Genomic DNA, 15,530 nt, shown 5'->3' on the forward strand with positions numbered 1-15,530 from the left:
TTTTCTTTGCAGATGCATTTCATGCTGTTTGGAAATGGTTTTCAAACATGGGAATACTCTCCCATGTACGCGATCCGGTCGTACTTCTATCTGTGGATCCATTCCTTGCCAATTAACTTGTATAAAACTCTTCTTAACGACAACCAGGTGATTAATTCAATATTGCACACTGTACACGCTATGTACACGTACTTGTCCAGTAATCATTTAAACAAGTCTTATCAAAGTTTAGGATAGCAATCATAATTTATATTTATTACTGTAACATTATATTTTTTGTATGCCCATTAGATTTCCCCGCATGCCAGCCCAACCCCTGCAATTGCACTCGGCAATCAGCAATGCCATGAAGATTGCCGTAGAGTTTTTCATTGTCCGCAGATTTTTTTTTTGCTGTGGACTATAGTGGATGTTTTTTCAAGATGTATTTTTCCATATTGTTAAAATTAAAATGTATTTTGTGAACTGAAAACAGATTGAAAGTAAATATTAAAACAGTAACTGCACCGTTATTATTAAGTATCTAAATCTCGGCGTCATTGGGCATGATCGTAAATACATGTAAATTACCAGCAACAAGTTCCAACTAGTTCATTGAACTCTTTTGACTGTTCAGAACAGTGCATTCCAGAGACCACTGGATTGCAGGGGGTGGGGTGAAAGCTTGTACATTGTTGAACCGTAGCTATGGTGCAGTATGGATGTCTCTTAGTCACCTACCGGTCCATCCGGAGGGGCTATAGGTTTTATCTACGTCCGTCTGTCCCACACATAGTTTTCCAGATGGGTTTTTTTTTTTGGAATGCCTTTAGATATTGAGCTGTAATATTTTGTATAGCTTTATCATGTACTGTTACAGATCAAGTTTGACTTTCATGGTGACTTATCCATTTTTGATGAGGTTGTGGCCTTTGAACTTAGGAGATGTGAAAATATTTTTTTAAGACTTTCTTTTTTCAAAAGGCCTGGATATATTGAGCTGAAATTTTGTGTATAGCTTTATAATGTCCTGTTACAGAGCAAGTTTGACTTTCATTGCAAATTACAGATTTGTGACGGAGTTATGGATCTTGAACCTAGGGGATTTAAAATTTAGTTTTCTGGACTATTGTTTTGCCATGCCTGAAGATACTGAGATTAAATTTTGTATATTTCTTTATCACATATTGTTACTGATCAAGTTTATCTTTCATGGTGATTTACCCACTTTTCACATAGGTATGTCCCTTAAATTTAGGAGATACGAACCATTGTTGTGTTCGGTAGGGGACACGTATTGCTTTAGCAGTACTCTCATAATGCTTGTTTTTAGTAAACTTTTCAACATACACTCCAAGTAGTCATTTGAAGTGTTATCGTTGGCCGGATGATGAGATATTTGTAGATATACATATATAAAGAGAGATTGTTCCAATACTTTAATAAAATTCTCTCTGTAATTTATATTGACAAAATGTACTATCCTTTTCTGGTGCCGAGCGGCTTAATCCAAAAGGAAAAAACTATACCGATTTACTTGGGTTTGAAAGGAGGGCATTCAGTCTTGATGACAGATTTCCTAATAAAAATTATGCGTTATTAATTATTTTAATTGTATATCGCATTAAATATATTCTGCCACTTTGATGTAATATAATTAAAAGATAAAGATTGAACTGGCGGACTGACTACGCTGTATATGTAAATTGTCATCCCCTTACAGCCCCATTGTTCTTGATCATGCACGTGTCATTCGCATGTTAACTGTTGCGGCACGTTACAGCATATTGGCAAACGAAACAAATAACAAACTCATCATTCACATTTACTTACAGAGTTGCAAACTTGTTAACAGTAAAACTGCTGTGGAAAATGCAATGGGCATTATTTTTCTACAGCATTTTTTTTTGCTGTGGTAATTTTCTTAATTGCATGGGTTGCAGCCAGTGTTCAACAACTGGTGTGTCCGTGTCCAAATTGGTTCAGAAAATTTACAGTGTTTGACAATAAGGATATATATATATATACACACACACACACACGTAATGTAAAAAAAAAAAGGTGAAAGATTTAAAGTTTGAAAACTTTGTGGTGGGGTAAGTAGGTGAAATATTGTCGACATACACCTCTGAAATCTCGCCTTTCAACACTTTAAAATAATTTTACATCTTTTATGTGCTTTTAATTTTTGTATTTAATTTATTTATTTTAATTGTTTGAAGATGATTGAATTTATTCAGTGAGTATGGTATCTGTTTTCTCTCTCCTCAGATTATTTTATTCTACTTAATGCGATGCATCCTGGGATTTGCGTCAGCCGTATGTGAAGCATATTTCTACAAGTAAGACATTTGATATACCAAGCTGGATCCATTCAAATGTTTGCATTTTTTCTTGTTCCAACCAGTGCACCACAACTGGTCAAAGGCTATGGTATGTATTTTCCTCTCTGTGGGAAAGTGTATATAAAAGATCCCTTGCTGCTAATGAAAAAATGTAGTGGTTTCCAATGATGACTACGTGTCAGAAGCACCAAATGTTTGACATCCAATAGTCGGGGAGGGGGGGGTATGTAGCCCAGTGGTAAAGCACTCGCTCGATGCACGGTCGGTCTGGGATCGATCCCAGTTGGTGGGCCCATTGAGCTATTTCTCGTTTCAGCCAGTGCACCACAACTGGTATATCAAAGGCCATGGTATGTACTACCCTGTCTGTGGGATGGTGCATATAAAAGATCCCTTGCTGCTAATTGAAAAGAGTAGCCCATGAAGTGGCGATAGCGGGTTTCCTCTCAATATCTGTGTGGTCCTTAACCATATGTCTAACACCATATAACCATAAATAAAATTTGTTGAGTGTGTCGTTAAATAAAACATTTCTTCTTCTTCCAATAGTCAATGATTATTTAATCAATGTGCTCTAGTGGTATGGTTACACAAAACAAACCTTTAACTTTTTTGCTATTTCACTGACCTCTAAACAATGATATTTTCCCTTCTATTCACATAGACTAATCCGAACATCTCAACAGCCAGTCAAATGGCTAAAACTGTCCAATGAGCCATGGATATTCTTATCAGATCACGTGGTGGTTACTTTCTTCTTTCTGCTTTTCTTCCTTTCTTTGTGTTCTATTTGAATTTGTTAATATTAATTAAAAACTATATTTGTGTTACAGAGGAATCTGCCGACAGTTTGGAAACAATGTTGGACGTCTAACCATCTGCTTCCTGCTGTTCAGCACGGGAATGTTCATCTCCTGTACCGCCTTCCTGCCCAGCAGTTTCTCCATGTACATGACCATGCTGGCAATGGGAGCCTGGTATCTTGGTCAAAACCATGTCAGTAATTTATGGTTTTTAGTGTATTGCTGGCAATGGGAGCCTGGTATCTTGGTCAAAACCATGTCAGTAATTTATGAGGGGTAGGGTGGTGGGGGGAATATTATACCTTGGTGAGACTTACATCAGAAAATTGAGGAGTTTTATTTTATTGTATACAAATCTGGTTTTGTACCTTGGTGAAAATCATCTTGATGATCATCTTTCTATTTTTTAATGTGCTATATAAGCCTGATAACTTTGGGAAAACTATGTGAGTAAATTGTATTTCTTACAGTGTAATAGCAGGGCTTAGGAAGTGAGCCAAAACTTAATTTTTACCAGTTTTACTTCGCTGTACGGCAAATTCTGTGTGACCTTTCAAAAATAGTGACCACTTGCATTGTTCATAATCATGGATGAATGGTGAAGAATGTGAGGAACACCTATTCATAGATAATAATTAAGTGTTAATTGTCTGAGAGTTCGAAGCGACACTGGTGCCATAAAATAATGCAACAGGCTCACAGACAATAGCCGTGTCTGGCACTAATTGTAGGCCTACTCTTGAAGCGTATAACTTTAATTCTCTTGTCAGGCATGTGTGCTGGAAATTGTACAAGGATGGCAAGTGGGTTTTTAGGGAAGTTGGGACGTGCTTCACTGGAAAATACACTGGAAAATAATATTCGTTTGGAGAAGCAGACTGCGATGTAAAAAAAAATATGGAGAGTGATTAACTAGTTTCCCGCAGACTTTCTCATAATATATAAATTATACATACAAACAAAGCTGTCAAAATTATAAAACAATACAGGCAGACTTTCTCATAATATATAAATTATACATACAAACAAAGCTGTCAAAATCATCAAACAATACAGGCAAACCTGACCATGCGGCAACCTGTAATCGGCGGTCTCCTGCTGTAAGCAGTCGCTTTCTCCCTACCAAAAGATATAAATTATACATACAAACAAAGCTGTCAAAATTATCAAACATTATAGGCAAACCTGACCATGCGGCAACCTGTAATCAGCGGTCTCCTGCTGTAAGCAGTCGCTTTCTCCCTACCAAAAGATATAAATTATACATACAAACAAAGCTGTCAAAATTATCAAACATTATAGGCAAACCTGACCATGCAGCAACCTGTAATCAGCGGTCTCCTGCTGTAAGCAGTCGCTTTCTCCCTACCAAAAGATATAAATTATACATACAAACAAAGCTGTCAAAATTATAAAACAATACAGGCAAACCTGACCATGCGGCAACCTGTAATCAGCGGTCTCCTGCTGTAAGCAGTCGCTTTCTCCCTACCAAAAGATTTTGAATGAAACCACTCCCAAGTCGCTAATATTCCCAGTATTAAGCGGCCACTGTAAATTCTATAAAAGTGTTATTTTAAACAAAATGCGATATGGTGCAGCAAATAACCGATCTTCACACGTTCATGGTTACTAGTTCCCATTCAGTCCGACATCCGTACCAATTAAGTAATTGAGACTATGCAATGCATTTAATTGCCTCTGGGTAATGTAAGCTTGACATTGGTAGATTAATCGACTAGGACAGTACTCTGCATTGAGTAGTAATTAAATGATAAGAGAAGATGAACTTGTGAGACAATGAGTTCTAAACAGATAAATTAGTACTTTCAGTTGCATTTTATTATTTCTGAAGAAGGCGAGAAAAAGTGATTTTTAGAAAACTCTGGAGCACACATCCATCAATTAGCAGTAAGACGGTAAAAAATAAAAATTACAGACTGTAAAATTTGCACCTGTATTCATCAGCCAATTGTGTTAAGTGTTCCTCCTTTTACCTGCTCCTTTGTGTGCCCTCTTAAGACAGGTTTCACTGTATAGGGTTAATATATATAACATATTTTATTTGTTTGGATTAAAAATTCCAGTCTCGTTCATGTTAAAAACTTGGCCCTCTCAAACGTTTGAGAGAGAAATGACGTAACACTATGATTTTGACTACAAGCCCACACGTAGTACATGTACCTTGGTACAAACCAATTTGAAAGTAATACTTTTAGGATTTTTGACAAATATTTCCTTACATAAATTCCAAATTGTGGCTTCCTTGTTTTTTCTATGTTACAGGTATGTGTGTGACTTGAAACAGAGTGTTTATTTTGTAATAATTTAATTTTTTTTGCATCTTCTGTTTTTTTCAGTATGCTATTGTTGCGATTGCCGCAAGTACGATTATTGGTTGGCCCTTTGCAGCAGCTCTAGGGTTAGTTAACCTAAAGTCATTATTAGTTAACCTAAAGTCATTATTAGTTAATCTAAAGTCATTATTAGTTAACCAAAAGTCATTATTAGTTAATCTAAAGTCATTATTAGTTAACCTAAAGTCATTATTAGTTAACCTAAAGTCATTATTAGTTAACCTAAAGTCATTATTAGTTAATCTAAAGTCATTATTAGTTAACCTAAAGTCATTATTAGTTAACCTAAAGTCATTATTAGTTAACCTAAAGTCATTACTTCAGGCAACACATTACCATTCGTTGTGTCGTTGCTTACTGTAGAAATATAGTCCGGTTTAGGAAATATTTACTCATAAAAAAATACTACAAAATTCTAATATGCTTTTTGAAATCTTTCTTTGATGATTACACGTAGGTTGACCTCTGTAGTATTTAAATAACCCATTAATTTGAAGTAACTTGTTATATGTAGTACTAACTGATAACAACTGTATAACAGCAACACGAAAAGGTGGTCAGGCATAGGGGCTATTAATTGAAAACATTTGTGGTCGACCGATGTTGATTTTTTACACAGTGTACATGTCAGTTGAGAGCACTCCTTAAAATTAGTAGTCACATGACCCTCTCGACAGTGTTGTATTTTTCACAGAATATATTCTGACATAGAAATTGTATTGAACTGCATGGAGTAATTAATGGGGGTGTGTAACCTTTATTCTGTCACCTTTACAAGTTAAAAGACAAGGTATAGTTATTACCTTTCTAGCAATGGCATCAATGTTTGCATTTAAATGTAGGTCAATGTTAAAACTTAGTATTTACCTCCATTTCTCACTAAGTCCTACATCAATGAAACTTGGTTTATAGTTATATCTATAAATATTCTTTAAAAAATTTAATTGATTAAATTAAAGGAATTGGGTTTTTGGGGTTTTTTTAAAGTTTAATTTTTGTAAGTTCTTTTTTTTTTATTTATTAAACATGGATTGATATGAGCAGATGCAACTATCAGCAACACTGAATACATTTATCGTTGATAACACATTGAATTCTGCAGAATACTTTTACATTTTTTTTATTTATTTAGTGTTATTTAGGATTTAAGCTACATGTCGACTCAAATAATGATCAGTAATATGTGACCCTCTGTAGGAAAACCAGGCCAGTGTCATCAATAGAAATGCATGTGATTTTAAGTAGTTAATACACAAGACCTTTTTAACAATTTCCAATCACTCTGACCACTTCTCTTTTGATTTGAACTGCCGACCACCTTCTTTGTACTGCCGGGATGCTGTGTTTTGCAAGGATCTTTATGCGATCATATCCAGTCGATTACAGTACAAACATCGTGCTAAATATTGCGAACAAAGATGAATTTCATAAATACAACATTACTGTAATGGCGGCCACCATCTTTGTTACTTAACACAGAAATGGCCATATACACGACGGCCATCAATGCAGCCTTGGATGATGAGGGCTGGCTATCTACACTGCAGTCATATTTTTGTGGGAAAGAAACTTTGTTTTGTTTAACGACACCTCTAGAGTACATTGATTTTTGATCGGCTGTTGGATGTCAAACATTTCGTAATTTTAGTACCAAAGGATCATTTATATGCACCATCCCATAGACAGGATAGCACATACCACAACCTTTAATATACCAGTCGTGGTGCACTAGTGTAACGAGAAATAACCCAATGGACCCCGACGACTGGGGTCGATCCAGACCGACCTCGCATCAGGTCGAGCGCTTTACCACGTCATGTCCCATCTTTGTGGGAAGGCCCAGTTCAGGGCCATCACACCACACCTAAACTTGCGGGCAAAGTAATAATGAAATTTATCTGCTAAATTTAACTTCAGTTGGCATTTGCTGATTTGGAGGGGGTGCAATTTAGCTCAGTTGGCAGAGTGCTCACCTGGGGTGCTTGATCATAGATTCAAACCCCTCGGTGGACATATTCCAGGGCACAATATTTCACGCGAACCGCCGTTCTGTTCGCGTGTCGGTTACGCAAAGTTAAATTTACGCGAACCGCAAACTGGTTACGTCATGACCTGTAAACGTTCAGAAATTAAAACTTGCAAACTTCACGATTACAAGATGTTTATTCACACAGACATACAGAATAGGTAGAGGCTGTCTGTAATTGTTCTATAAAATATCCTCTTAAATTGACTCGAAAAAAGATTACAAAAAAAAGAAGAAAAAATAGAGCTCATATTGCATCTACAGCCGTCCTGAGTTTCAAACTTTTCACAGGGGGAAGCCCCCCGAATAACCCCGCTCGGGAACGCCTTTGGCATACGTAATGCTAAGAAAATGTCTGGCTACGCCCCTGTATTTTGTTTCAGTACTGGGGCTGATATTCAGTTCTTTTATAATATTGTTAACTTTAGCAAGCATTAAAGACATTTTTTTTTTTTTTGTAAAATGTTTTCTTTTGTATTTGTTTTAACTTCATGTTTGAGCTAAAAACTATGTATTTAAAATATAATTTAAAAGTAATTTTGAGGTAACCGATCAGGTAACCCACGGGTTACGCAAATATAATTCACGTAACTAAACAATTGGTTACCTAGGTAAAAACCACGTGAACCGACTTCCGGTTCCCTCAGATTTCGAAATATTGTCCCCTGTATTCGCTGGGTGTTTCCCATTCAAATCAGAAACCCATGGCTTATATATCAAAGGTCTGGGTATGTGCTGTCCTGTCTTTGCCTATTTCTCCATCGTTTGAGGAATATGTGTCAGAATTATCCAGTAGTCCTTGATTAATTAATCAATGTACTCTGATTGTGTCATTAAACAAAACAAACTTTAACGGAAGATTATGTACCAAAATTATCAAATGTTTGATATCCAATAACCGATGATTAATTAATAAATGTCCTCTGGTAATGTCGTTAAACCAAAACATTTTTACCATCGTCGGTATGGTATTTTACCATGGTCGGTATGGTATTTTACCATGGTCGGTATGGTATTTTACCATGGTCGGTGTGGTATTTTACCATGGTCGGTATGGTATTTTACCATCGTATTTTACCATCGTCGGTATGGTATTTTACCATCGTCGGTATGGTATTTTACCATCGCCGGTATGGTATTTTGATTGCTACAGTTTATCTATATCAAACCCATTTAATCATGTGACATTGGTTTCAGAATTCCTATCGCCTTTGACATTGTTGTAAGACAGCGACAGTTCAAGTTTTTCCTCATGTGGTGTGCAATTGGATTGGCAGCATTTCTGGTAATACAATGGACCATAAAATAAACACTAATCTTGATTTTTAATTTTGTTTAAGTTATTTAAAATTATTCACTTTAAAACCCATTAGTTTTGTGTCTGTAAAAATGAGCAATCTGTTGAGAAGATTTTCAGCCTATTTTGACAGTCTGTTTACCAAGTTAGTTTTATCATGAAAAAAATAAAATATTAATCAACATAATGTGCAGAGATGTGCACCAATCGTTGAGGTAATATAATATTTGAGAATTAGCTAATTAGCCCTTAGTTTTGAAATTATACTACTTCAGGGCTGGGACATAGCCCAGTGGTAAAGTGCTTTTCCTATGCACGGCCAGTCTGGGATCGATCCCTGTTGGTGGCCCCGTTGGGCTATTTCTGGTTCCAGCCAGTTCTCCACAACTGGTATAACAAAGCCATGGTATGTACTGTTCTGTCTGTTGGATGTTGCATGTACAGGAGATCCCTTGCTACTAATCGGAAAGAGTAGCCCATTGGGTTTCCTCTCTCATTATCTGTGTGATCCTTAATTGTTATTAAAATGTCTTGAGTGTGATGGTATTTTTATCATGATCAGTTATTTACTTTATTATTATCTGTATTAAATTGCAATCTCAAGATGACGTCAATTTCAATGGCAGCATTTCTTTATTCTCATAAGATCTATTACTTGTTTTGCCTTCTAACAAACATGCTTGTGTTTATCTGTTTTCCAGATTCCATCAGTGAAGAAAGATTCTGATCTGTATGGTGGCCTGGTAATAGCACCCCTCAATATCATTTTATATAATGTATTCAGTGAACACGGCCCAGATCTGTATGGTAAGTACTGCACCCCTCAATATCATTTTATATAATGTATCAGTGAACACAGCCCAGATCTGTATTGTAAGTACTGCACTCCTCAATATCATTTTATATAATGTATCAGTGAACACGGCCCAGATCTGTATGTTAAATACTGCACTCCTCAATATCATTTTATATAATGTATTCAGTGAACACGGCCCAGATCTGTATGTTAAATACTGCACCCCTCAATATCATTTTATATAATGTATCAGTGAACACGGCCCAGATCTGTATGTTAAATACTGTACCCCTCAATATCATTTTATATAATGTATCAGTGAACACGGCCCAGATCTGTATGTTAAATACTGTACCCCTCAATATCATTTTATATAATGTATTCAGTGAACACAAATCTATATAACAAATACTGTACCCCTCAATATCATTTTATATAATGTATTCAGTGAACACAGCCCAGATCTGTATGTTAAATACTGTACCCCTCAATATCATTTTATATAATATATTCAGTGAACACGGCCCAGATCTGTATGTTGAATACTGTACCCCTCAATATCATTTTATATAATGTATCAGTGAACACAGCCCAGATCTGTATGTTAAATACTGTACCCCTCAATATCATTTTATATAATGTATTCAGTGAACACAAATCTATATAACAAATACTGTACCCGTCAATACTGTTTTATATAATATATTCAGTGAAAGGTGTTCCCCTCAATTTTATTCTGTTTAATTATGTGTTCAGTAAACCCACACTATATACCAGGTACTGTACCCCTCTATATGAAGTATAAAGATGAGATCCAGGTATTAATTTTCCCACGGTGGTGCCAACAGTGGCAACTTTTGCGTTAAAGTTTTGCGTTTAGATCAGTTTCTAATCCTTGGTTTATAGTTGTACCTACGGATGTTCATTACAGTGCACTAGAAATGTTTATAGTTGTACCTACGGATGTTCATTACAGTGCACTAGAAATGTTTATAGTTGTACCTACGGATGTTCATTACAGTGCACTAGAAATGTTTATAGTTGTACCTACGGATGTTCATTACAGTGCACTAGAAATGTTTATAGTTGTACCTACGGATGTTCATTACAGTGCACTAGAAATGTTTATAGTTGCACCTACGGATGTTCATTACAGTGCACTAGAAATGTTTATAGTTGCACCTACGGATGTTCATTACAGTGCACTAGAAATGTTTATAGTTGCACCTACGGATGTTCATTACAGTGCACTAGAAATGTTTATAGTTGCACCTACGGATGTTCATTACAGTGCACTAGAAATGTTTATAGTTGCACCTACAGATGTTCATTACAGTGCACTAGAAATGTTTATAGTTGCACCTACGGATGTTCATTACAGTGCACTAGAAATGTTTATAGTTGCACCTACGGATGTTCATTACAGTGCACTAGAAATGTTTATAGTTGCACCTACGGATGTTCATTACAGTGCACTAGAAATGTTTATAGTTGCACCTACGGATGTTCATTACAGTGCACTAGAAATGTTTATGGTAGGTGAGTCATAATTCCACAGGATTCTTGTTTAATATATATTTTATAGTCCAGTACAAGACTATGTAACAAGTACTGAAAAACAAAATCTCAGTGTTTGAATAATATATTCGGACAGCATGGTTTATACAGGTAGTAAAAATAAATTTGCATAATACAGTTGGACCACATTTATCCCTGGTCACTTTGGTCATTATAGAGAAATTGTCATTGTATCGAATTAATTTGTCATGAGTTATCTCCTTTGCCAATATGACGTAAGAAAAAATACTAATTAATAGTAACTGAAGATTGTATAGCATTTAAATAATTAATGCATCGAAATTATGATTAAAAACAACAACAAATACACTTCATATAAAAGAAATTTGTTTTAAACATTATTAAATATATTAATCAAGGCATATTCACTGTCATTGTAATCATTCCATGGTTAATTACATCTACGATGTGGGCACCTACTTTGTCATACAAAATGTCATAAATCTAGTAGACTTTATTGTTCGAAGTCAGTCCTTTAAATGAATGACTCAAGGCTTATTTTTAAAAGCAATACACGTCTACAGATTAAGATGACATCGGTAACTCGGACATCATTTGACACTGTTGGCTCATGCCAAGATGAAGGATACTAAGGGGCCATGTGTGTACTACCAATTTGCTGTAGTATCTGTGATTATGTAATGTAAAGATGTATCAATGTGCTGTGGTATCTGTGATTATGTAATGTAAAGATGTACCAATGTGCTGTAGTATCTGTGATTATGTAATGTAAAGATGTACCAATGTGCTGTGGTGTCTGTGATTATGTAATGTAAAGATGTACCAATGTGCTGTGGTGTCTGTGATTATGTAATGTAAAGATGTATCAATGTGCTGTGGTATCTGTGATTATGTAATGTAAAGATGTACCAACGTGCCGTGGTATCTGATTATGTAATGTAAAGATGTACCAAGGTGCTGTGGTATCTGTGATTATGTAATGTAAAGATGTACCAACGTGCTCTGGTATCTGTGATTATGTAATGTAAAGATGTACCAACGTGCTGTGGTATCTGTGATTATGTAATGTAAAGATGTACCAATGTGCCGTGGTATCTGTGATTATGTAATGTAAAGATGTACCAACGTGCCGTGGTATCTGTGATTATGTAATGTAAAGATGTACCAACGTGCCGTGGTATCTGTGATTATGTAATGTAAAGATGTACCAACGTGCCGTGGTATCTGTGATTATGTAATGTAAAGATGTACCAACGTGCCGTGGTATCTGTGATTATGTAATGTAAAGATGTATCAACGTGCTGTGGTATCTGTGATTATGTAATGTAAAGATGTACCAACGTGCTGTGGTATCTGTGATTATGTAATGTAAAGATGTACCAACGTGCTGTGGTATCTGTGATTATGTAATGTAAAGATGTACCAACGTGCTGTGGTATCTGTGATTATGTAATGTAAAGATGTACCAACGTGCTGTGGTATCTGTGATTATGTAATGTAAAGATGTACCAACGTGCTGTGGTATCTGTGATTATGTAATGTAAAGATGTACCAACGTGCCGTGGTATCTGTGATTATGTAATGTAAAGATGTACCAACGTGCCGTGGTATCTGTGATTATGTAATGTAAAGATGTACCAACGTGTCGTGGTATCTGTGATTATGTAATGTAAAGATGTACCAACGTGCCGTGGTATCTGTGATTATGTAATTTAAAGATGTACCAACGTGCCGTGGTATCTGTGATTATGTAATGTAAAGATGTACCAACGTGCCGTGGTATCTGTGATTATGTAATGTAAAGATGTATCAATGTGCCGTGGTATCTGTGATTATGTAATTTAAAGATGTACCAACGTGCCGTGGTATCTGTGATTATGTAATGTAAAGATGTACCAACGTGCCGTGGTATCTGTGATTATGTAATGTAAAGATGTACCAACGTGCCGTGGTATCTGTGATTATGTAATGTAAAGATGTACCAACGTGCCGTGGTATCTGTGATTATGTAATGTAATGTACCAACGTGCCGTGGTATCTGTGATTATGTAATGTAAAGATGTGTGCCGTGGTATCTGTGATTATGTAATGTAAAGATGTACCAACGTGCTGTGGTATCTGTGATTATGTAATGTAAAGATGTACCAACGTGCTGTGGTATCTGTGATTATGTAATGTAAAGATGTACCAACGTGCCGTGGTATCTGTGATTATGTAATGTAAAGATGTACCAACGTGCTGTGGTATCTGTGATTATGTAATGTAAAGATGTACCAATGTGCTCTGGTATCTGTGATGTAAAGACGACATAATGTTCTCATTAAAATGTTTGTTTTACAGGAACTGAGCCGGTATCATTCTACCTGGTGAATGGTTTTGTTTGTTTTACAGGAACTGAGCCGGTATCATTCTACCTGGTGAATGGTTTTATTTGTTTTACAGGAACTGAGCCGGTATCATTCTACCTGGTGAATGGTTTTGTTTGTTTTACAGGAACTGAGCCGGTATCATTCTACCTGGTGAATGGTTTTGTTTGTTTTACAGGAACTGAGCCAGTATCATTCTACCTGGTGAATGGTTTTGTTTGTTTTACAGGAACTGAGCCGGTATCATTCTACCTGGTGAATGGTTTTGTTTGTTTTACAGGAACTGAGCCAGTATCATTCTACCTGGTGAATGGTTTTGTTTGTTTTACAGGAACTGAGCCGGTATCATTCTACCTGGTGAATGGTTTTCTCAACTTCAACTTCATTTTTGTGGCAGCTTTGGTGTCACTGCCATTCGCGGTTAGTATCTTACCTAAAGGTCATTTGAAAAAAATAAGTTTGCTTTGTATAACAACACAACTAGAGCATAATATTGATTTATTAATCATCGGCTATAGGATGTCAAACATTTGATCATTGTGTCGTGTAGTCATAAAAAAACTCACTACATTTTTCCATTAGCAGCAAGGGATCTTTTATCTTCACTTTTCCATAAACAGGACAGCACATACCACTTCCTTTAATATTCCAGTCATGGAACATTGGTTGGAATGGGGAAAAACAATCTGAAAATAGGTCCCCTGAGGAGATTCGATCCATGAACCCACACACCTCGGGCTAATGCTCTAGCGACTGAGCTAGATCCGTCGTCAGTTTACCACTATCTTTCTAGTAACAACATGCTGACAAGTGACAATCAACTATATGACGCTGAGATATATTATTAATTACAAATAATCAGTTCAAAAGTGGGGTCAGGAAGAACAATTGTCTTTGGGGACCAATCGGAGGACAGTATATTATTATTAATGTACATCAAAATAATTTCATTTATCTCCACCTTTAAGCTAGTGTTTGCCGTTTATTAATGAATATGTTATGGCTGCCCTCCACTTAACAATTGTGTGATATATTCCCTATTATTACCCATATAGTTAAAAATATATTGGTATATATCAACGTGATACGTCCCACTGGAATGCCAAGTGGGACGTAACACTTTTGACATCACACGATGACATCATCGATTGGCGTACTACAACCTTACAGGAACGTGAACGAAACGAGATGAGCGATGTAAATTAAGATTGATTATGGGTAATAAATAGGATATTAAACTCGCTATCATTTCATATCATGTTTATGTCCCTCATGAAATAATTTTGATTGTCAATTGCTAAAGCTCGTGACAATTGAAAATTATTTCACTCGGGAAATAAACATGATACGAAATGAAAGCTGGTCTAATATTCTCTAATTACACCATTGTTTGATGGTCCGATATCGTGAAGAAACAATCACATAAATGGTCTAGTCCATACACCTGTACGATAGGATGGGGCGATATTCAGAAACAATATGGGCTGTGGACCAGTCACAATCGATCATTCAACTACTGGATTTTAATTTGGAATTGCAAAATCATCACATGTCACACATTTAGGGTTCGCACGGACCTGGAAAAGTCCTTGAATTTTGACGTAGTACTTGAAAAGTACTGGAATTTTGCAAATTCAGAAAAGGTCCTGGAAAAGTACTGGAATTTCATTAAAAACTACTTGAAAATTGCCGAAATGTACTTGAGGTTTTTTTACAAGCAGAATGTCTCTCTTACTGATTAAAATCTGGAACAAATAATAAGTATTTGCTGACATATTTCTCGGGTATTTGTCATAATCAAAACCCGGAAGTGATATGTGTTGCTGCCGATATAGATAGACTGGCATACAGGTCCTTGTTGCGCTTGCTATATGCACCACAGTGTAAAGATTAAAGTAGACTGGGCTGCTGTCTACTGGAAACCGTGCATTACTAATAGTTGAACCGGTTTATAAGCGAGACAGGTAACCAGTCGTGTGCTGAAAAACGGTCAGCTGTAGTTAACTAGTGATGTGTGTGTGT

At 36.1% G+C, this 15,530-nt stretch overlaps 1 protein-coding gene across 2 annotated transcripts in view; it reads left to right on the forward strand.

The window, feature by feature from the left end:
• LOC121374444 (alpha-1,2-mannosyltransferase ALG9-like) overlaps positions 1–15,530 on the forward strand; it is a 40,044-nt gene that overhangs the window by 9,982 nt on the left and 14,532 nt on the right. The window contains exons 3-9 of one of the 2 annotated variants that reach the window (XM_041501548.1): positions 13–147; positions 2,251–2,321; positions 3,158–3,320; positions 5,488–5,549; positions 8,708–8,795; positions 9,509–9,614; positions 13,483–13,928. In XM_041501548.1, the coding sequence (XP_041357482.1) occupies positions 13–147; positions 2,251–2,321; positions 3,158–3,320; positions 5,488–5,549; positions 8,708–8,795; positions 9,509–9,614; positions 13,483–13,928 (1,071 nt within the window). The remainder of the gene's footprint in view (positions 1–12; positions 148–2,250; positions 2,322–3,157; positions 3,321–5,487; positions 5,550–8,707; positions 8,796–9,508; positions 9,615–13,482; positions 13,929–15,530) is intronic. The other variant, XM_041501556.1, reaches the window with a different exon arrangement.

This window comes from Gigantopelta aegis, chromosome 1, assembly GCF_016097555.1.
Source record: "Gigantopelta aegis isolate Gae_Host chromosome 1, Gae_host_genome, whole genome shotgun sequence".
Lineage (NCBI taxonomy): Eukaryota > Metazoa > Mollusca > Gastropoda > Neomphalida > Peltospiridae > Gigantopelta > Gigantopelta aegis.